The sequence below is a fragment of the Osmia bicornis genome, chromosome 12, assembly GCF_907164935.1.
Source record: "Osmia bicornis bicornis chromosome 12, iOsmBic2.1, whole genome shotgun sequence".
Lineage (NCBI taxonomy): Eukaryota > Metazoa > Arthropoda > Insecta > Hymenoptera > Megachilidae > Osmia > Osmia bicornis.
The window spans coordinates 7,830,098-7,855,165 of record NC_060227.1 but is presented as its reverse complement, the minus strand read 5'-3'; the positions used below and the strand labels follow the sequence as shown (position 1 = coordinate 7,855,165).

The 25,068-nt window shown below is 39.9% G+C and overlaps 1 protein-coding gene across 4 annotated transcripts in view; it reads right to left on the bottom strand.

Moving 5' to 3' along the window:
* Positions 1-8: 8 nt before the first annotated feature.
* The window catches only part of LOC114880329 (zinc finger protein 395), a 66,469-nt gene continuing 41,409 nt past the window's right edge, over positions 9-25,068 (bottom strand). For 2 of the 4 annotated variants that reach the window (XM_029196222.2, XM_029196224.2), the window contains exons 6-9: positions 13,913-14,013; positions 13,315-13,609; positions 12,995-13,102; positions 4,826-12,573 (exon numbers count right to left, since the gene is read on the bottom strand). In XM_029196222.2, the coding sequence (XP_029052055.1) occupies positions 12,358-12,573; positions 12,995-13,102; positions 13,315-13,609; positions 13,913-14,013 (720 nt within the window). In that variant the 3' untranslated portion in view covers positions 4,826-12,357. Of the gene's footprint in view, positions 692-4,825; positions 12,574-12,994; positions 13,103-13,314; positions 13,610-13,912; positions 14,014-25,068 lie in introns of those variants that run through there. The other 2 variants (XR_003790061.2, XM_029196223.2) reach the window with 2 other exon arrangements.

Below are 25,068 nucleotides of genomic sequence, written 5' to 3'. Positions count from 1 at the left end.
AACATATATTCTATGTAACACAATACTTACATAGGTATATCTATGTATATATATTTTTTTTTTCGAATGTCTATATATGTATATATATAATAATAACAATTAATCATTATTATATATATAATATATCGAATATAATAATTAATAAAATATAATGTTTAATAATGTTAATCGTGTATGACTACAATATATTATTATCTCATGTTTTCTCATCATCGTCATCGTCGTCGTCGTCGATTGTTAACTACTTTCTACCATTTATTATATTGATCTTTTTGTATGTAATAACAATGATCTCAAAAGGCTTATATTATACAATATTCGGCTAGCGTTATGGATAGCTTGAGATTTCTTATTTGTCGTTAAATAATTATCTCTCTCTTTATGATACAATAGATTTATCTTTTCAACTTCAATAACTTATTTCTTTTTATTATTATTCATCTGTATGTGTTTATGTTGTAAATGTATTTCCACTATACCTCCATCGTATCTTCGATGCAATTCAGATACAGTTTTTTATGGTATTAAACGCATATTAACTGCGATTATGTTGATTTTAATGATCTTATCACATGCGAGAAATATCTGCGTCAATACTTTTGGTAGATCTTTTTATTTTAACGATAAAATCCTTAGAATTGATCGGTTGGTCTGTCAATCAAAACTTCTTCTGGTGTTGGGCTAGTGATACCTAAAGAAAGCAAATACTTCGATTCAATATTTTGCGGATAAAGATCGAAAGAAATCGAACTTCACGGTAGTTTCTATCGCTAATCTGTAATTATACATACATATATTTCATTATACCCTGTCACATAATTGTGTGCTTGAAATATCAGTGGAAACGAAAGTAGCGAGTGAAAGGATAACTATGATTTGCTTACCACTCAGTTCGGTTTTGTAACGAGTAGAAATTACGTAAGCTGTATAAGTAACAAAAAGTATCGCAAATTGGAATATGCTATAATAATCGTTAAATATTTCGTAAGTTATGTTGTGAACATGTACACTGCCGATCACTCGATATCGCGTGCTAGATCACGAGTACTAAAATACTATAACACATATACTGACCCAATTTTTGGGTCTAGTAAAAAAGGCGCTAAAACTGCAGAACGTGTATTTTTAAAATAGTGGATTGAGTGATAAGTTTTTTCAGAGTTTAACAATCAACAAAATGAACAGTAAATGATTGGACGTTTCGGTGTGAAAGTGTTAAAATGTTTTATTTAGAAGCTAATTCTTATGAATAAATCAAGTGGTGAATGATTGGATGTTGCAGTGTGAAATGTGTAAGTTATTAATTACGTTTTTAACAAAGGATACTAACCCTATACTATCGAGGATTAATTTTTTTATAGGAGAGTCTGGACCATCGTGTTACCAAGTGCTAAGTTTGTAATAGGTGTACTAATTGCTACGCTATCGAGGACTAATTTTTTAACAATCTTGTAAAAGATTGGGATGCTAATTGGCTATACTATCGAGGACTAATATTTTTATAGGAGAGTCTGGACCATTGTGTTACCAAGTGCTAAGTTTGTAATAGGTGTACTAATTGCTACGCTATCGAGGACTAATTTTTTAACAATCTTGTAAAAGATTGGGATGCTAATTGGCTATACTATCGAGGATTAATTTTTTTATAGGAGAATCTGGACCATCGTGCTACCAAGTGCTAAGTTTGTAATAGGTGTACTAATTGCTACGCTATCGAGGACTAATTTTTTAACAATCTTTTAAAAGATTGGGATGCTAACTGGCTATACTACCGAGGATTAATTTTTTTTCAGAAAGATATGCTGGTTATGATGCTATCATGCTGCAATTAAGGTAGCAAGCATTAATCCATCCATCATGCGTCACTAATTATTCAAAAATACAGAAACACAGAAGTGTATCTGAATTTTTGATCCATGAAACCGAAAGCTTGTAAATGATGAACCCCTGAGCTTTCGGGTTATGACCCTACACTGCACCCCGTTTAATTTTCAGGAACAACGTAGCAGCTTCGACCAGAAGATGGAAAAATTGTATCGAATCAATTTTGAATAAATTATTTGATTTTCTGATTTTGAGAATTCTGTTTTCATTCCCTCATCTTCAATGTAAGGTCTAATAAAAAATGTTTAAAACACTAGTCTACCCCTATTTATATCATTACAAAAAATCCTCGCCAATGTAAAAGTAATTATGTCAAGTGACTTAGGTGATACGAAGTAATTTTTAATACGAGAGCTTTCGGTCGGCAGTGTACAACTTATTACTCAACGAAATAAGTATGCGTAATTTTGCGATTCAGAACAATTCTTAATAGAAGTTTTCAATCTAAATCAAAAACTTATACTGATTATAGAGACGAATTCTGGAAGAATCAATATAAATTTGTCAGAAGGTCTAAATGTTCCACATAGTACTAACGTCGAAAAGATGTTCAATTTCATCAAAATCTCATAAAACTTTCCGAATGACCCAATAATAGTTACGTCAACAACGATTTCATCGTTGAACGCATGAAATGTAACTTGCTTTCTGTGCTCATGATTGCCTCGCTACCCGAACGTTCCACGGTAATTGCAAAAGTAATTGGAAAAAAAAACTCCTTCCGCGTTCAGCCGGTCGATTGTTCCGTAATTTAGGGTTAGGCCCGTTAGGTTGCAAAAAAAAGTACGGTTTCTTGCATCATCGAAACGGACTGTATAATTACGAGCTAGTACTCGCGTGTCTTACGAATCCGTCGAGCGCATTATCGACAGAGAGACGGTGCAATCATGTGCCATAGTCCAAATGACAAAAAAGGTTCGTCGGACAATGGTGTAGGTGTGTTTCGGTGTGCATGAAAGGCCGTTTCATGAAATACGATTCAGCGACACCTATGCTCCGCTGTTTTTCTCTCCCCTTTGGTTCTTTGTGCCGGATTTCGTTTACACGCGAATTAAAAAAGGGGGCTCGTATAAAAACACAGGGCACCTATTGCTATTAACGTATTGCATACACGATTTTTCTTTTTCCGATCCATTCGACAATTCAGGGACTATTCGTGAATTACCCTTTTATCTGGACGATCGAGAAAGTTTCTTAAAAATGTCACTGTGGGAAATATTTATACAAGGTATCTGTACCTAGGTGTGTATGAGTATGTATGTACAGTGGTGTCGAAGTTTTTTCACAAAATATGAATGTCAATGTAGTGCCAGTAATGGCTGTCGATACGAAGCAGTATGTAAATTGCGCAAAAGTCATTTAGACGATATATAGTCTTCTCTACGTCATCATCTACGATCCGCTCGAATGATCTTAGTTATGTTCGGATCGAATCGGTTACGAGCATTCAGTATCGGATCGGTGTTTCCGTCAAATTCTAGTGGAAACGTGTCTCGCGGTGAGTAGTCGAATTTTTGTCTAGGGTTCCCTAGTTTTATCGAAACCCCTATGATGTACTTTCAAGTGTACGACTATCCAAAGACTGGTTTTTTTTTCTTTTATTCATAAAATTGCTTTATTCTCTGTTCTACTACTCATTATTAAAACTCACCGACAATCGTCATTCTCGTACGCCCAGTTTCGATATCCGAATCCGATCCTGATATGCTTTTATTATCTAATCCCGTGTGTGTAACACGTACAAAAACAGGCCGTGCACACAGCACGAAGATAAAAACAGTCTTTGCGTAAAAGGAGTCTTCGTATGCGTGGTGCGCCTCGATGTTACGTACCTTAATATATTTATCAGCTAATAAAACAAACGAAACTCACCGCCGTCTATTAATCTAATTAGTAACGCGTCGGCGACGTGCATTCGAATCATTGTTCCTTTAAAGGTTCTCAAACGGAACGTCTGAAAAGCATTTTTATCGTACCTGAATCGATAATAGAAATAATTACTATTATCGTTAATGGATCACTTTCTATATATATCGCCAGTGCTACCAGCGACATGATTCTTCTTACTACCGATTAACATCGGTAAAAATAATCCTCCAACTAGGTAGTAATTATGTTTCTTTTCTCTTATAAGCATCATCTTGATCCATATCACACTGCAGATTCTTAAGAAGTATGACTAATTAATATCGAAAATTTCGTTGCACCATTTCATAGTATTCTTTTCTCTGAATATATACCTGTATAATGATATCGTTAACGACTACGGTAACTACTTTATTGATACTATTGATCTAACGAATGCAAGATTGTTAGGACTTACAAGGAGTATAATGATCAAGATTCTTCTTGATTCATTACCAACCGTTCATCATGGTATTTCTTGTGCAATTATTAATATGATATCGTGACGTGTTCGACGGAATAATGAAATCTATTCGAGTAATTAGGAGCACCGTTTCCAGCAAGCACAAACCAACGTAACTTCAATGTACTGTCATTGATCGATTAGGGGCACTGTACTCTCTGATATTGACCTGTTACGAATCCATGTTACTTTTGTGCTCGTAGAAAATTTATTCAAGATCTTTCTAATCGTTTTCGTGTCACTATTTTAATGCTTTTCATACACGACTTAAAGTATATGAGAATAATTAAAATCAGTTTTATTCGTGCAATGCTTCGACTATTATTCTTGTAATACTCGGGTTTATTTAATTATACATACTATGTCGGAAGATATGAATAATTGTAATCTACAATGTTTCAATAATATTTCTGTAAGATAATTACATTGTTAAATTCAATATCTGAAGAGTACCAGAATAATGGTCGAAACGTTAAATAAATAAAAGTTATTCTGACGCTACTGTTGACTTAAGAGTCTATGAATTGTTTCGCTAGTGAGAGAAATGAAGAATCGGTGGAATTAAACAAATAATTTGGAGAGAATTTTTTAAAATTTAATGCTTTCTTCTATCGTATTTGTTAATAGTAATCTAACATCGAAGATAATCGTCGGACGAAATCGTTTTAGAAATTCGATCGGCTAGAATACTAAAGGACGACGCTTTTTAGTTTTTAATTTAGAAAACGAGTCCACAACGTGGAATCAACCCTTTCGTTGTACACGACGTATGTACTGTGTTATCGTGAATCAATGAAGAGATTTTCTTTAAGTAATGAACATCATCGTTTATTAAACTTGGCGATTATTACACAATAAACGTCACAACGAAAGGGTTAATGAGTTTCATTTGGGCGGGTGAATAATCCGAAGCTGCGATTATGTCTCATTATGGCACGAGTATTAAAGCATCTAATACGACAAAAAATGTTTTCCTTATATGTAACTCATTTACATATTTTCTTTTTGAGCAACGAAATAAATATTATGCAATACACAGGTGAAAGACCGTTGTCAGTCGAAACGAAAAAAAAGAAAGAATTAACGACAATCTAATCACTAAATTATCTACATTACTATCACAATGGAACGTTAAATGTAATCATACACAGCTTATTTAAAAGGTATTCGATACACCGTCCCTTTTATTACCTTGCCAATATATATAAAAAAAATGTAATATATATTTATATGTGTGTATATATATAAACTTCTCTAATAAATAAAATAATATAGAAAATAAAATGTTTTCTAAAAGTACAATTTGGCAATACACGTGTATCGCAAACTATATTAAACCCTAATAGCACGGTAATTTGTCGGCTATTTTAATTATACCTAACGTTAGTTCATCCTCTTCTATTTCTAACATTTATTATTTTGTTTGTTAAAATAGAACTAACAAAAATAAATGAAAGATAAAGTATTCAGATAAGATCAACACGAGAGATTTAAAATTATTATTCATTGCCCAATTATAATTAAACATATGCATTTTTATTAATTGATAAATTATAACTTTGTTTCTCGTCTTTCGACTATGTCGGGCGACAAACATTCACGTGTCAACGAACTAGAATAAAACAAAAAACCCATTAGGAACCAGTGTTGCATTCATGCAAACTTTGTTTTTTTTTTTTCAATTAATGTACATACATACATTATTAAATTTTGTGAATGTTTTTTTTTTACTTTTATTGGTCCTTAATGGGTTGATTTAGATAAAATAAATCAATAAGTTGATACGCTTTTCTTAGAGAGGTTTATTACCACAAGGAGAATAGTCTCGACGATGAAATTTTACACTCAAATACGAATCAACGTTCATCGTTTAATTCTTTGCTCAGTCGAAATACGTTAGAATAAATTCGAGTGTCGTGTAATGTGACATAACCACAGCATTTTATAATCTACGAATCCTTTTTGTTTTTACTCTCGATAAATAGAAGCGTCTGCAGCGATATACGGATATAAAGAATTTCGCATACGTTTAATAAAAAAAAGAGTCGCTGGTTGCACGACGTGCCAGCTATCTTTCGGATGTTAAACATGGTCAGCTCGATAAGTGTTCGGCAGATCGAGTATTGCGTTAATACTAACAAGTCCCACTAACGCATTGATAATAAAGATTTCGCGTATTTTTCATTTTCTTTTAACAAATCACTTCACCGTATCGTTAGTGACGCTAGTAAATAGCTTCATTTTAAAAAAATGATGATAATGACGATGACGATGGTAATAATAATAATAATCAATAAAAATTAATCATTAATAATGGTAATATTATAATAATAATAATATAATATATAATATAATATACTATTTTAATAATATGTCTTTGCTTTGCGCGATCGACCAAGTGCAACGCGGTCCAAGACGATCAGGCAAGAGACCAATGGTTCTTCAGCCCTAAAATGGTCGTATGAATAATTTTAATTAACTAAACTTGTTTATCTTTTATATGGAAAATCGCTTGCATGATATTTCACATAGCAAGGGTTTTTGTGTGGGGAAGGCTAGGTCCTCCATCTTTCCTAAAGATGCCCATTGTGTAGGGTTGCTAAATTCTAACATTATTTCTAATTATAATTTGTTGCTGAGAACAAACGTCTGATTTTTTTTACAATTTTATAACGGGTAACCCTCGTCATCCACGCTACCATTACAGGGTTAATCGATTCGAACATCGATTCCACGAACAACCGTCTACTTGCCTTCTCCTCCCGCGTCGGTTCATCGTTCGCGACGCGTATTGAAACAGGTACATGCAATGAAAAAAATTTCGTCGCTTCCAGGATGCCCTTTAAACAACACAGGGCATCAAAACACACACCCCCCGGTCGACCGCACGATCAAAAATTGCATTTCATTAAATCGATATGAGATCGTTTTGGTATGAATTAATCCCGGCCATTTCCGCGACGCGACGTTTGTATCGTTTTTTCATCTTTTTAAATCTTTTTTCTATGTTTGCCCCTTTTCAAATCTCGACGATCGTGCTGGACCGAGCCCTGGATCGATATATATCCCCCGGGCGATCGTTGTACATAACGTGTGTCGTTCGACGTACAATAGCAGGATCTTTCCTTTTTTTTTTTATTTATTTCTTCTTTTTTGATCGGCCCTAATTGGCTCGCTGGTCGAATCGATCGAATATGTTCCGTTCGGTTAGTGCGTGCGGACTATGCTCGGTCGTATCGCGACCGTACAGTGTTGCCAACGGAAAACGGATTCTTTGGCACGTCTGATTTTAGGGTAGCTCTTTCGAGATTGACAAGGATAATGATTAATATAATATTGCAAGAAGGAGCAAGATGCAGAAAGACTATGAAAGAAATCCAACGAGTTTCGACGAACGATCGGATTGATCGAACGAAACGTACACGTACCCGGCAACACTGGACACGCGAGAACGACTTAATTATCTATTCGTGGTTTGAGGATAGTCGGCACACAAAATGTCCGGGGCCCGATACAACATTAGTCCCCCCCCCCCTCCCCCGCCCCGGACTTTTGAACGTTTTCAAGCGACCTATTTTTAAATGCGATACAATATTTATACAATAATATAATGCGAGTCCGTGAACTCGACTGCAACGAATTCGACTAAGTAATATTGACGTTTATATCGCGACAAGATACATATGAAATATAGTTTCAGTGCCTAACTGTTTCGAGCCATCTTGATCGAAGCCGGTGACAACGACGACGATGACGTGAATTCGATGTTACTTCTCTGATTTTTTGCTTCGATCAAAATGGCCGTTTTGTGTTTGTTTCTGTTATGAAATAAACCTGAGGTATCTTTAAGTCTGTAAAGCTTCCGTTACGAATCTGTTTTTCCCGTTCTCCAGCAATTTAAAGCGTTCCGCGTTAGATGTCTGTTTCTTTCTGCTGCGTTTCTTATGCTGTTTGGAATTTCATTTTGACGATTAGAAAAATGTAGTAGCGGAGAATATTTGGCATTTCGAATGGCACGATCGTTAATTCTTCTATCGCGACTTTTCCACGTGGTGCCTGACGTGTGAATTCCCGCCAAAATTCTCTTTCGTTTTTCAACACTCCCCGAAACAAAGAAGTTAAGGATGCAACGTCGAGTTATTTCCTTTGTTTTTTTTTCTTTTTCCATTGAAGAGTCCGAGGAAAATAAAGATTCTCGTCTTACGCGTGCCGAATAATACTACTTTCTTTTTTTGCTCGATAGTACCAAATGGGTCATCGTCAAAAAATTCTCTTAAAAGTATCGAAAAATTGTTCGTATCTTGGATACGATTATTGTGATTATTAAAAAAGAACGGCTACAATAAACGAAAGGATAGTATCTATCCCTGCGACACGCTAAAAACCGTCAGTAAAATGTTTAATTTCAATAGAAATTTCGACGTTAAAAAATTGTTACAATATACATATACGGTGGTCCACCAAAAATGAAACACCTATTATCCATTTTCAGTTAACGATACTATCGTGATTCATTTTGGAATCTAACGTTTAAACATGATTATCATTAAACGATTACATGTTGTCAGAATCAACATTTAAATCTACAATTCTTTTTTATCCAAAAAGGATAATAATTAATTTATACTAAAGAATTATCATCGTACATAATGACGTAAATAATCACTTGAATAAATGCTCATCCTTCTAATTTTACGAATAAGAATGCAAACTTTTTCAAATTACATTGACAAAAATGATTCTCAGAAAGGATTCAACTTTTGCCACGAGCATATTTTTGCTAACGAAGAAGATAATCAAGTGTCCTGTTTCTTGTTGGACCACGATGCGCTATAAAAACGTATAACAATAACGATATGCAGCGTCATCGCTATATTCGTTTCGTAGCATTATTCGGCGTTCGATCAGGATTATTTGAAAAATCCGATTGCAATAGTACATCCAAGAAGCCACGATTAGGATTCGAATTTTGACCTAATGAAGGAACCTATTTGGACGGCAATTACTTTCTATTCTATCAACGTAGTCTCACGACTTTGCTTTCCTTCTTCTCATTATTTTTCCATTTCGCTTTTCATTTAATTTCCTACATCCTGGTCCTTGATCTACGGTGTATTCCTTGCTACTTCTTGCGTTCGATCGAGCACAGTGACATAGATATTAACCGTTTGAGTGCCATATTGAAAATTGATAAGTGCCATCGCATCGGCCCTAACTTAGTTTACTGTTATTGTTATAGAATCTCGTATCGTCTCTTTAACACGAAACGGATGAATGGCACTCAAACTGTTAATATATTTGCATACATTGCGTCCACGAAACTCTTTTTTCCGTCTAACTCAGCTAACAAGAATCTAAGTACGTAGACAGTACGATTAAAAAAACGAAAACACTTTGTATAGATGAGGACAATCGATGAAAGAGAAATACGGTGGAACACGATTGGAGATACGATGTCTTTGGTTCGGAAATACGAAATTGTGTGTCGCGAAAAAATAAAAAAACCAAACGTAATACCGTCACGGTGATCGTGTGTGTGTGTGTATTCTGATTTTTCATTCGAATCTTACGCGGTCGTTGCACGTGTCTGTAATTCTGATACTCCTTCGGTGTTTTTAATATTTTCTCGGCGAACCACTTAATCTCGCGTAACGCAATGTTAATATGTGTATATATATATAGTACGTACGTATATATTAAATAAATCAGTACACTGTTGAGATTAACCGTAAAATTATGCAAGCAAAACGAAGAACGCGACGTTAAAAATCGCATGAAATTGTACTAGAAAGATGAGCATTGATCAACACGATGGAAGCAGTCTCGTCCTTTCAACGGATACGAAACATAAGCTATACCATTGAAACACTTTTCAAATTCTTACGTTCGCGTCCGCTGATAACAACGAGACACCCAAGACTTATCGTTAAAACAAACGAATAATTAATAATAACAGTAATTACATTAATAATAACGGTAATAAAGAATCATTTAAATTTGACGACGGTGATAGCAGGCGGGATCCTTCGTGTCGCGCGTCTCAAAACGAAAAACAAAATATTTTTCTCGTTAAAGGATTAAACTGCACCGCCACCGTCGCAAAAGTCATCGAGATCAAACGATTTCTTTGTCCCTCGCGTTTTGGTTTACCTTTCCTACGAACGATTCGTGACCAAAACGAACGTGTAAGTTTTGTTTGCATGTCGTGCGGACGATCGAAGGCGAGAAAGGAGCACGTTTAAAATACGTAGATGAAAATAGAAGCTTCTCTCCTCGTCGCGAATACGAGTTTACGCGTGTTGGAAAACGCTACTTCGAATTTTCGTCCTTTTTACGTACATACTTGTCAGCCATAGAACGAGATCTCCTGGCTAAAGGATGATTTTCATCCTCGGTATTGTATGTACTTACATCGATCGATCGATTCAACTGCGAAGCCTTTATCTCTATTTCGTGCACGCAGCTCCTCTTTGCTTTTTTTTTTCCTTTGTTGGCGAACGCGATCTTAGGTCGTCGAGATGAGGCTAGCAAACCTCAGCTCGACACACGCATACACTCAACCACGCATACGCACACAGTACACATGCACACCCGCTGCATCGTTCCCTATTTTTCGCGTACGAAGCTCCAACAGTATGGTCGTTATCCTTACTCCCTTCTTTTTTTTATGTTTTTTCTTTTGTTCGTTTGTCGTTTCGCTTCGATTGAATTAATTTAATCTGGCAGTATAATATATAATTGGTGTATAAAATTTTGTTTCCCCTCTGCGACACGCATTGTCTGTTCATCGTATTCTTCACCTCGTCATCGTCACCGTTCCTTCTGTACATATGTATACGTTTATATGTCGGCCCATACCCGTCTAATTATCCGATAAAATTTAGAGAAAATATCACAATTGGCTCTAGCGCTTCGACGCGATTCCATTCAACTTGCCCGTCTGCGTCCTTCCAGGAAGAACAATCGGTCAGACCAAATATGTATATCGATTTGTTTTGCGGTCTTCCATTCGTCCGATACGTGGGTCGCACGCGACTCCAACTCTCTCTTTCTCTCTCTCTTTGTGTCTGATCGTGGATCGCGTGGACGATCGACGTGTTTTCAAGAAACGACGACAACCCCAACGAAATCGAGCTTCGTCGCCCTCGTCGGAAGAAGGAAGACCGATTGCAATGACCTAAGAGTCGGTTCGAGAACCAGCACGTATTCATTGGAACACGCGCGTACACGCTGCGACTTCGAGCGAGCGTGTATCTCTTTTCTTTATGTACCGAACCAAAAAAAAAAAAGCAAAAAAAAGGATTTTTGCTCCGGCAAACCCGAAACGAGACCTTGTTCCGTGCTCTCCATGTACGTATAGATAGGAAGGAAAAAGGAATAGAAAGGGAGAGAGAAATAAAGAAAGAGAGCACGACAGTCTAAGGATACCTCGTCCCAGTTATTCGTTACCTACTAATCAAAATCCCTTATTACGGCTAAAAAAGACCCTAACGGAGTTTGCCAAATGCCAGACGATCGGTCAACGATCTTCTTTTCATCTTCAATGTTCGATTCTTCTCTCTATTTGATTACTGACAACAAGTGTCGACGATCTTCTCTGCTTCGCACGGAACGTGTGATCGGCCCTTCTAACCGTCCGCCATCCGTCATGGGATTGACGTTTTTCTGCGAGACTCATGGTATCTCGTTTACCTATACTCGCAAGGCAGAAAAAAGCCAAGAGATACGACTACGGGAAACAAGAAGTACAGGAAGAGGTATTGCTGGTGTTCGCAACACCGCCTGACCCAGTGATCTCTTTCGATCATTGGCATTTTATGACATCCCTGATAGCGGGAATATGAAAACCTGCCGGATCGAACGGTTTTAGAAGAGATGGTGGACGATATACGGGGTACCTCTTCGCTGTGGTGACACCAGTCAACGCTACGGATCGCATCACCTCACACTTTTGTTCGCGCTAGTCGAGTGTCCGACGACGACGATGGGAATTGGCAATTTTGCTGGCAGTTGGCGAGAGAAGTTTAACGTAGCATTGGCAAACTCTGGGGTCGGCTCGGCGACAATCTCCGTCCGCGGACGTACGAACGGGGCGGTCGCTTGGCCTAGTCGCCGAAACGGCTACAGGCTTTCTTCCACTTGCACTGTGTGCACCAAAGGTCACGGTGCTCCATACCATAGACCTTGCGACATTTCTTCGTCTCCCCGCGGATCCGTCGTGGCGATGATGGCACCTTGCCCGTCGACACCGGCAACAGTGTATTCTGTTGGTACGCCTGGATCGGTCGTGGTGATAGCTTTATGTGCTTGATTGGCGTACCCTGTTTCAAACACATCATCAAATCGAACGATTAATAAAAAGAAATGATACTTTCTCCGTGTTTGTAGGTCAAGGGTCGACAGATAGAGGTCCACCTTTACAGTAGTAGTTTTTCGAGACTTTCAAGTTTAACCTTATTACAATTGAATTGTAAGAAAAACAATGAAGGAAAAGAGGATAGTATGCATTTTGTTTTGGGTCTGCTAGTGGATTGACTCGGTGAAGTTACTCTGGCGACCCTGATTCCCAAAAAGTAGGTGATGTTGAGGATAGTGGGAATTTAATGGATACTCTATTACCCCGTGATTTCTGTTTTCCGCGGATCCTGTTCTACCTAGCAGACCCTTGCCTTTAGAAGCGGAGACAATTATGGTCAGGTCAGAATGCTGTACGAAGGAACAGGTGATTGAACGAGGACTTACAGGAAAGCTAGAGTTTTCGGACGATCCCTCTGGTGGCGAGTATGGGCAGTACCGCCATAACCTTTTGCGGTCCATCAGTCCCATGCAACGGACCGCTAGCAGATCCGACTAAAATTGATATTGATTTGAGATTAAAATAAAGAATGAGTAGTTTATATGTTCCTGGCTATCGGAGATCGTCTTGTAATAAGACAGATCCCGTCTTGGATGGGTTAAACCCGAAAGCCTCGTAAAACAATTATTATCGAGATAACTTTTGTTTATACCGTCTTTCTAACTATACAGCTGTATCTAACCCATCGAAGGGTCAGTGAACGTACCGGTGATTGCGAAATGGCGAACGCCGTATTACGTTCTCTGAACCCGACCATCATACTCTCGAGGCTGTTGTTGTTATTGTTGTTGTTGTTATTATTATTATTGGTAGAGGTTGCCTCAAGGCGAAGTTGTTTCTGATATTCGGGATCTTCGTGTGGGGGCCTGGCCATGTCCCGGTGCGACATCGTCGGCGGTGAACTCATGTGATCCACCGCCACCTCTTGATAGTAAAATTCCTCCTCGTGGTCCGAGATGTCGTCGTCATCTTCGTTATCGCAGCCGTTCGACTTTTTCGGCCTGCAACAGCCGCGTGATCGTGGTTAGACGCGAAGTTGAACGCGGCCGTCCGTGCGCGTGCAAAATGTAAGAGCGCGAACCACGGCCCAATCGTCACGGATTTCGTTCACGCGAACGATACGCTCGCAGCGCCGCCAATTTATCTTATCGGGCACGGGGTTCAAGGTTAATCGTCGCGTACATGACCTCGTATGTCTACCACCGGTCGGTCACGATACGCGCGACCAACCCGAGGAAAAGCTCTTGGTCGGATTTTCACGAGACTTGTTGCGTCCCGCGCGCTTACACGTTGCTTACACTTACCCCAAGTGCGATTGGCGCACGTGCTCCTCGATAAGCGGCACGGTCGCTTTGATCTCCAGGCACCCCTTCCAAGTGCATTTGAACACCACTGCTGCGTTCGCCTGAAATCAGAATGATCTTTATGTGCTTCGTGAACGATTAAGAAGAACAGTTACGTTTACGCTTGAAGAAATCTAGCAGTAAATATTAAATTACGAGAAGATCTAGGAGTAACCTTCCGTTAATTAACCTGACTCCTTCTAGTATGGAACAGGATATGAGTGCAATGTATGGTTTTATGTAATCTAACATCCTTAAATTTTCAACCGAACTAATGAAAGACATATTATCTTGAGCAACATCCTCGTGAAAGAGAGCAGTGGTTCGACACCGAAGCAACGATTTCGGCAAATTTCAGACCATCCTCTGACGGCATCTCACGGCTCGTCGGTCAACGCGGCCTAGCGTAAATCGTACGTAGGCACTCGAGCGGTGTGAAGCCGCGTACACGAGGGAAAATCGATGCGCGGCAGCCAGCGCGTACGCTGCGCGCCACGTTTCTTTGTTTATATCGGCCGGCACAGGACGGAGATATGCCGGTCGCAGCAGGATCACGTGCTATTGATCCAGGAACGATACCGCTTCTCTCGGACCACGCGGTCGTCCACGATCGAGCAGCAGCCTTCAACCCTTCCCGCCGCTTCTTTCGTCGCACGCAACGCGATCGACGACCCTGTGGCGGTAGCTTCGACTTGTTTTCGAGCCTCTAACCATGAAACGGCAAAGGGAACACAGCAAAACATATCTACGAAGCAACTACAAGAAAGACTGTAGATGATGTTAATTTAAATTTCGACATACTTGGAATGCAATGTTTCACACTGCCTATGCCTGAGGGCACACTTGGATCTTAAAAGGTTAAAAGCGAAGGACGATGTGAGAGGCGATACATTGAAGTACGAACGGTAGTTCACTGAATTTTCAGTTTCAAATGTTTAACCAGAGCTGATAGAATTGCAAAAACATGTGAAAATGATAAATTAGCAATATGCTACTTCATGGAACAACAATATGTTTGCATTTGAATCGAATAGCGATAAAGGAACAAGGTATTTAGCTGTATGACAGTTAGCTCTCAAGGACTCGCTTGTTGTATGCTAAGAAATACACGTGTAGCAAAGACACTTAACAACAAAACTATTACAGTCGTAAATAGCGGTAACAAGCTGCAAGGTATGCGATTACGGTGAATGCAAGAATATGCGATCAACATGAAACACAATTATCACGATTTTATATACAGCTTCCCTAAGGTTACAACTTTTAATGAAGTTCCAATGTAAGATGTACGATAAGATTTTATCGTTGCAGCTGAACTGATAATACATTTTAATTTGTTTATTTTCTACAAGGTAGTTATCATAAAAATGCAATAATATTTTTGCAGAGTATCCAAAGTCATTTGAACAGATGGTTCACGAATTACTTTGATCAATATTTACAGACACAAAAACATTAACATTACAATACTTAATATAAACTTTCCCGTTACCTTAGCTATTGATACTATTATAAACACCGCGAACGTATTCATACTGAATGACGCAAATCCCCCTTCTCTTTGAAATAGGTAAAACAGAAAATGGCTGTTGTACTATGACGGTAATTTTTAAAGTTTCACCTATAACAGGAAACGAATTTTTCATCAAGTACTACTCGCTTCTTCAAGGACCTTTCCGTTCGTGACATCACCTTTGAAACGGTACACGCGGGCAACGCGTACATGGCGTAGCATAGGCATTGCCGAGGTCACAGACCTTCTATGCCGGTTGGCAGGCAATGTTCTCCCTTTGCTTTGCCTTGGCTTGCCTTGCCGTTGCTTTTGCCTCGTACCGAAGAAGTCAGCGTTGATCCTTTCTCCTTTTACGCGGCGACTTTCAGTTACGTTCGTTAAAAATCATAAGATGCAGGCTATTCGAGCAACAGCATTTATCGTACGTCCACGTGTGTTCCTCTAGACGATCGAAATAAACTTTCCAGGATCCATTTGATCATTTTTATTAAACAAGAAAGGAATGAAAAACAAAGAATATCTCAGTGCATACGAAACACTGTTAACAGGTTGCATAGATCGTAGCATGATGCACAATGCAATACGAGAGATATAATTGGTCACGGTCAGTCTCTGCTGGCAAAAGTTTCCAAAAGGAGCAACGTGACCGAAAGAAAGAGAGATGTAAATCTCTGAGTGGAGAGGACGATCTTGTACCGGCATATCGTTGTGCGGTCTTTTCAACCGGTAGGGATGAGTAAGCGAGCCGACAGGGTTGCCGAGTGCGCTAGAGTCGTCCGTGGGTGCATCGTGCGCGATACGATGTTGCCGGTAGTATAGACAGCTAGATGGGGATGCACACGCCTGGTCTGATCGGACCACGGCCATCTACCCTAGCAGCAAGCTCGTTTACGCGACTACTCTATCTCCTTCCCTGTCTCTTTCCCATCGTACACCACGAGTACACGAACGTGAACGCCCTCTGGAATACATTTGTAATGGTCCCGTGTAAACTCACATGGACGCATGTCTGTTGCGTTCGTTTTGACGCACCATGGAACCTTCGTATCGTTTATAATTAGACTATCCTATCATACGTCCTCAACCGACGTGTATTTCTCGAATGAAAATTCCAAGCAAGGTCTTTGCTGTTGCCGCGTGTTTGTTTCGCTCCCATTACGACTCTGTATACTGTTTGCGACAAGACATGTGCATACATGTATGTACATATATGCGACTATGCCGCGGGATGGCAGAGAATCGAGCATTCTATCCGAAAATCGATTTGAAACTACTTGCACAGCAACAACTTGCTTTCCACGCTCTCGCTTTCTCTCCGCGTCATACTCGACACGCTCGCTTCCTTGGAAAATAACGCATTGCCGTTCTTTGCTTGCTTTTTCTACGCATTCGTGTCGTTTGAAACATCGGTACTTAGGATTCGCGCGCCATTACTGACGTAACGAATTGACGCCGTCTTGCGTGCCCTAACCTCAATTTTATGTAAAACGCGTCGACGTACAGTTGCGCGACGCTGTTCTTCTCTTTATTCCTTCGTCGTACGTTCACGTTTCTTGTCGCGTCATGGTAATTCGATGTCAATTCCGATTTTGGGATCGTGTTGTTACCGTAGACGCCGATAGCTTCCACAGGCGCTGGACGTATCACGCGCGCGGGAAGAAAGAAAGCGAGACGGTCGTATGGAGTGGCCGGGTAGAGAAGAGAGAAAGAACGGGAGGACTCGGCCGCAAGAAGTGGGAAGCGAGGGTAATGCCCGGGAAACCAAAACAAACCAGGCTTCTGTGTGTTGGCGCGTCGATCCGTGGCGTGTGGTGAGGGTCGGACGTTGACCCTTCTTAACACACGAATGCTTTACGCACGGACATGGAGTATACGGGGTGGCAGAAGAAAAATCCATGACTTTGTTATGGGAATGTGTCATGGTGAAGCTAAGAGCACAAGTTACGGGAGTACGCGCACGGAAAGATTAGAGAGTTTTAGAAGTAAAACGACGGTAACGATAGGGCATTGTCACGGAACAATCGTGAAAGCAAGTACGTGACGACACCAAAAACCCATAACGATTCATACAGTTTCTAATACTGATTTTGCATTTCTAAGCAACCGCAAGGAAAAAGAATAAATTACTGGACAACTATTGACTTTTTTCTTGTTTTGTTTTTTCCTCTAACGTCGTCATACTTAATGACGCACGTGCACGCATTAATGCATGTCGTTATATACAAACTCACATTTGGAGCAAATACTACGATAACGAGGCATGGTCAAAGAGCAAAAAGCCTGAACTCTGCCATTGTTCGGCGTCGTTAATGCGTAGAAATTCAAGCGGAGAAAAATGCACAGGCACAGAAACGCGCTGAAACGGGCCGATTCGGCGCAATTTCCAAGCAACAACAGAGGTCGACGACACAGGGAAACAGAGAAGGAGCATCGTTTCGAACGTGCAAGAGGAGGGAGGCAAGCGTTGAACATCCGTGAGTCACGATGAAACTGCACCAGGATGTTCAACTTGTTTTCAATTTGTACTTTAACCATCAGCAACAAAAATCTGTCAAGGCATACACCCTGAAGGATAACGTATCTTTAAAACATCGTTCTTATTCTATCATTAGAATCTATTGTCTCGTATTGACAGCTGGCATTAGTTCGAAAAATACATGATAAATCTCGATTTACCGGCTTGATGGCCGCCATTATGAAGGTCAGCGCCACCATCGAGAACGTTGTGAAACGGCCGTTGCTTGGTCCCTGAGGAAGAACGAGAGGAGCGTAAAGAGAGAAAAGAACGGAACTACCGAAAGATTCAAGAGCAAGAGCGCAGGGAGGGACGAAATGCGCAGACGCACATGCGTTGTTTACGTCTCCAAGCGGCGCGAGGGTTCGCAGCGTTTACACGAAACGAAATAGAGGACGTTAGTTTACCCAGCCAGAGGCCGAATCCAAGCTTGATGCGTCTCGATCGAATATGTCACTCTCGTTTAGGCAGAGACAAAACGGGCCGAAGCAGAATGGGCAATAATGAAGGAGCGAAAAAGACAGAAGATACCAGGATAATGGAATGAGATACGACGCGAATATTGTCGGTCATTCGCTTCTGCCTTATCATCTTATCGTTGACTTTGACTTTGACACGAAGTACATATTCTTACAACGGTGAAAAACCGGCCGGGTTACCTTGTCCGTGTTTGTGTGATAAAAACACTCGCGTACTCTCGTTTCCTTGCGTGCGGAATCTGAGAATCCGAGACGGAAACCAGGCGAGGCTGATTAATCATGGCCGACGCTACTTTGCGTTATAGCGGTACACTCGTCGTGGCGTTTGTTTTCCTCAAGCACTCCCTCGCTCCCGCGCACGCCTTTATATGGGAAGTACCGTAGATTAGCATAACTTGCGATTCTACTTTCGAACGGAGACTAATTATCACGCTGATTATCCTAATTAATGCGCAGTTGCACTTTCATGCCTATCGTGATTATTAGTTCGGTCAATCGAGAGGGAGCAATGAAACGCATTGTTGCCAACACTAATGAAGTTAGAGATTATTGAAGCTACTTTATCGTTTCAGATCGTTTTGATAGTAGAAATGAAAATTTGATAAGAGAAACGGTTCGCGTATCGAATGTAAGGTATTCCTTTCATTCCTGGTATTTGGTTCACTTTCTCTTCTTACACGGACACGATTCGCTGACATTTTGAACGATGCACAGCACAGCTGTTGAACTATTTAGGTTGATAAAACTGCATTATTAAAAAGCAAAAAAGATTCAATATTATAGTATCGGAAGCTAACAAAATTATTTCTCTACATTTGTTTGTTGAATTTAACGCGATTAATTTGAATTTTCTCGGATCAACAAAATATTTTCTCTGTAAAAAACTTCCAGACTCCATAATTTCGACATTGGACATGCAAATGCATAAATTGTTTAACTTCTGCAACTGTTCTTTCTCGAACAGCTGGAGCTTTTTCCAAGCGTATCCGAATAATAATCAAAGTCACAGCTCCACTCAGTAGAACACCATTCCAGTAGCCTCATCTTCACTAAAATCTCAGCTAAAACTTGTCCTGTCGTTGTCTCTTTTTTTTTAACGCGTCTTCGTAGCCACATTCCAGACAATTACTCAAATCCGAGTGGCAATTTTGTGAAACAGCCGAAACTGGAAGTACCGTTACCACTAGAAAATACAGATTTGTGACTCGGCCTCTCGTAATTCTTAATTATTGTTAAACGCTGGACCGCGTTAATGAAGATATGTAGTCGTTGAACATACGAAACATAGATTACACCAGTAAGCATATTTATCAACAGTTCTATTTCAATTCAAGAATAATACCTGTTGAATATAAAGGTAATCGTGGAGCAGTATTACAAGTTTAATATAATTGAATAATTAAGTAGTAAACAAAGATGGAAGATCTTGAATAACATTAATATTACAGTTGTAGTGACCTGGATCTGCCTATCCTATATAGGTAGACAAACTGCAAACGACTGTGTGTGTACAGGATGCTCCGAGTGTTAGGTTACACCAGTATTAGGATTATAAAATCCTTCAGAAACCAAAGTAGTAATTTTGATCATCGCTGCCCTGAGGCTTATCTTGTAGCAAATTGTGCCCTGAATCACCAGGGCATCTCATGAACAAGTCTACAGTATACGGCCCTGATTGCCGAGACATTACTCGGTGTCAATTCTTAAGGGTTTAAGTTACGATCTCTCTATATCTTGGCGGTGATTATATACCAGCTTTGGATTTAATATCTTACCCGACACTTTTTCCATGTATTCTTGTGTCCCGTTCGACCAGTCAAACGGATAAGCTTGGCTGTCAGTTTGACAAGTGACGACTTGTTACCGTTCACCGGTTCTTGAACGTGCGCCAACCAACGAGCGAGCGTTTAAGGACGTTTTTCAAGGCCAACCCAATGCGTAGAAAGAAAGAAATATTTATTTGAGTTCTTATCGTGAGAGGCTCACTTGTTATTGCCAAACTGGACGGCAACGTCTGCACTCGCTATCGGACAGGAAAGGTTCAACATCCAATCTGAGGTCGCCAGTCGCTCGTTTCAACGAGACACCAGGAAATTCGAATAACTTTGCTTGCTATTCGATCATCATCTATATACTTCATTAAAAGAACAAATGGATGTTTTTTGTAAATGGGAATCCCTTTTAAGAATTCTCTTATAAATAGAAATCCACTGTTCCATCTTCCAATGTTGGCCATTTTAAAAATGGTTACGGTTATCTGATTTTACTTTAACCATTCGGTGATTCAATGTCTTCAGACGATGTTTGCGCTGGTTATTTGCAATTTTTCGTCTGATCCTCGCTCGAGGATCTGTCTCGGTCAATATTTGTTATCATCGATCTTGCTAATCCATAATAAGAAACTTTTGTGAATATATATTTACACTGCTCGATATTTTTTTAACACCACCTGGTTGCTTTTCAAATGCGTAAATTTCATTCTACATATTTAAAATTGCACTTTTGTTCCAACATTCGTGTTTGGCTCGTATCAACAATTGCAATGATGCTGTTTGAATTTTCTTGGAACCGATGCGAAAAACAAGTCCGATCTGCTCGTGATCGAGATAAACGCGATTGGTAGCACTTGCAAAAATAAAATTCGGTCGACTGCGTTAGACGTCTGTCTGTTGCACGGTGTTTGCTCGGCACAGCACGTGCGAATTTGTCTCTGTGTATTTTTAAAGCGTTCCTTCGCGAGCATCGCTTCAGTTTCCTGATTAAACGAGTCGATTCCATAGTGGATCGTCTTGCAAACAGAAGAAATAAAGAAAGAAAATTGAAGAAAAGAGGAGAGTGTAGTAGATTGAAATTCGTGGTGAAAGTCGTGAAAAGAGCGATAAGAGCAACGACACTTTCTTATCGGTGAATGATACCGACTCGTTTCGAGACATGGAGATTTTGATCGATGTCGTGTATTCGATTCGCAAACAATGTTGTTCTATATTTATACGTGCTTTTCTTTATCTTGGATGCATATTATTTTTAACTTCTTCAATATATTACAATCTTGCATATTATATTCACTTTCTTGAAATACTTTACTTTTTGCAAAGCATATCAAGAATTAAGTTCAGTTTCATTTAGAATACATTCGATGCATATCTAGTAGATTTTTCTAATCGACCATGACAACGGTTGATTCTCTGGCGCTGTCAACGGCCTTGCCATGTCCCAGACACACCGGTTCTCCTCAGTTTACCGAAGTTGAGCAACATGTTGGGCGCGGCTTGTCTTAGGACCAGTTTACAGTTACTCGAGGTCCGTTGCCTTGAAGAAACCGCCTGCCAGTCGTCTGACGCTGAAAATTGCCTCGCTCAGCAACTTCTGGCGCTAAATCGCGAACTATTTAGCAAGAAAACTGAGTGAATGCAATCGATGTAAGAGGTACAGCACTTGGTGTTGAAGGATATTTCACAAAGGAACATTTTGATACTGGAATAATGAATACTCGTGAAAAGTTTATGATCACAAAAAATGTTTAGTATCGTGCTTGGAAAAATTTGTCAACGTTTAACCACTGCATCACTTTGACGGCGCAAAATCCGCAGGAGATTCTACTTCGAGCCTCGCCACGCTAATTCCTTGTTACTTCGCGTCGAGTTACGCGTAAAAAATGAGCCCATTGTACGCACGGTGACCGAGGAGAATTTAATGAGACGTTACACGCGAGGCTACGAGCCGCGCGTTAACGCGCGTGCCAGGGGCAGGAAATGCAAACGATCGTACGGCAGAAGCGACGGATAAATTTTCCGTAGAATGTTAGCAGTGACGCATTAAAGAGACGGGTAAAAGGGAAAACGCGTTTTTACCGATAGAGAAATATACTTTCCCCTTTCCCGCGAACATTCCTCTTTCATAAGCTCGTTTCACGGACGAACAAGTAGCCGACAGATACATGTGACTTTCCTACTCGAGATCGATACGAGAGAAAGTTACAGGATTGCAATCGGCCAACGGTGTCGAAACTGCTTACGTAAATGCCGTTCTGTGATGTTTGAGGACCGTTCGTGATTTTCTACCTTGTCGCGTTACGCACTCCAGCTGACCGTTGATGTCAGGTGAAAAGAGAAGTGACTAGTGGGACATTGATTAAAAGAGATTGTTCTTAGAAAAAATATTGAAGTATTACTGTAGCTTCTTATTTTAATATTAAAATTGCTATCGATTTAATGTTAAAGCAGAAAAATCAGGTAACCTACATGTTTATAATAACGAGATGATCTAATAATAAGAGCTCGGTAGTCTCGAATGAAGAGCTCTAATTGTTCGAGCTACCTTCACCATTGGAGGTCAAGGTAGAGACCACGAACGGTCGATACCACGCGTGCGCTCGTTGCACAGGCCGTCCAGCCGCGAGGAAGTCACGACAGCGATGATGATTCCGCAAGAAGTATGTACATACGACGGCGGTCAACGCAACAGCAGTATGGATATCTATAGGTTCGAGCATGGTGATCGCTCGTTAAGGAAGCCGGTGGCTCGAGCAGTATGGCGGACACGCGTACATTCGGCGCGCGTAAAAAAGATAGCCAGGACCTAGGACAACGTGGCGGAACCGTATCTCGTATCCCCACTTTGACGGCAGCTGTTCGGTAACCAGCTGAAATTCGCGAGTGTGCGGCCTTGACTTGCTCTCTCTCGCCGACAGAAAATGTCTAACGAGGCCCCCTGCGAAACCAAGACCCTTTCTCGACCCGTTCGCCTTCCATCGCCTTCGTTGCCTGTCCGGCTACCGTACACCTGCGCCTGGCATTGTTCGTCACACGATAACTTTCATCGTGCTCGAATAGATAGGCATAATTTTGTTATGAAATACTAGTGAGCAAAGGATCTATGAAACATCTAAGTGTTTTAGAAGACCTCTTCGATTCCTGTTCATAAAAGGCACTAGTTAACTTTTGCTCGAGTGCGTTCGATTATGAAACAGGAATTATCTCGTCTAACAGAGAACCCATTACGCTGTGTAATTCTTACACAATCAATTACATAACGTAGGATTTCGATGTCGATAAGAGATTGCAAACTGCAATGCGACATATACCGCTGATGCATCTCGATTCATCTCGTGTAACCTCCTGGCAATAAGAATAATTTCTTCGTAAAGTCATTTCTAACGAGCTGGAAAACTTTTCAAATGATATGAATTCATAAGTGATCAGCGTTATGATAAAAACGTTTGTCAGCATCCAAGGAAGGCAAGATTTCAAATTATTACAGTATTTGCAATACGAATGCAAAATTAAAAAGAATTCTTCGATGGAAAATAACGTCACGTCGAGGCGTTCCCGTTCCTTCCGGGCAGCTACTAGTTTTCTAATGGCTGATCGTATGCACACGCTTGGCTCCCTACTTCTGCTCCGCTCATTAGTCCTACCGTCAAAGCTTTCAAGGTCGGTAAAGTTGTAGTTTCCAAGGAGATGCTTAACGAATACACGTCTCTTGGCCTCAAGAGGAACTTGCACGCATTGTCTACTTTTAGTATGCATTCCTTCAAGAGCTACTAGCAATCTTGAAACCGAGATTAAGCAGCTGAGTGGCGTAAGTTGGCAAGCATAGGTAGAGAAGTCTTCCGCTTTGATTTTCATGAAGATTTATTGGCAACGAGACTAAAGTCCCAATTTGTCCGATTTAAATTTGGGTTTCTCATACGATGCTCTAATTGTGGATCAATTATTCTTCACGCTATCGAGCTGGCATTAAGAAAAAAGCAACTAACACGTGAGCGGATTAACGATCAAACTGAACCAGAACGATATTTGAGAATATAGCACAGGCAAAAGTTGCCTTGGTTAACGATGCTCTACCATGCCTCCTACGTGCCTGCATTTTCAAATATATATTCGTATCGAATATGCAAAGCGTGAATCAACCGATTTATCGTAGCTACAAAGAATTAAAACAAAGAAGACCGAACGTGTTTCCTAGTAGCTCGTAATGTCGATGTCATGGTCACAGACACTTATATCATGCGATTTCAGTGCACGTTTATTAGCAATGGAATCATTTCGCGCGTAACTCATTCGGATTGATATATCGTGTTGTTAGAAGAAATATCCGCAGACTAAAAACTGGCTATGACTTGTATTACATTCAAAAAATTGTTTAAAAGAAAAACACTATTTATTTAGTGGGTTTGGCATTACGACATTGTGTAATTTCTTTCAATTGGTTCCATTTGCTTTATCAACCGAATTCACGTCAATACAAATCAATTTGCAATAATTAATAAAATACACAAATTAAAGTGGAAAGATTGCTCAATATTCACTTTCTATGCGGTTTCCAACGTATTAAACCTCGCTCGGTCATCGTGCACGCGTTTTTACTTAATAAGCGGACACGCTGACCAAGTCCAGCTGTAACAGTTATATAATACATCGAGGAAAAGGAAAAAAAGTTATTCAATGAATCGATTAACTTGAACGCTATTACGATTGTTGAGGTTCCGAGAACGGCAAGCATGCTACGCAATTATTGTGGAAAAATCGTCAACGTCACACGATTCAGAGAGAATCTTCCGTTGATAAAGCAATCTCAGTGATGCCAGCGAGCGAATCCAATTATAAGA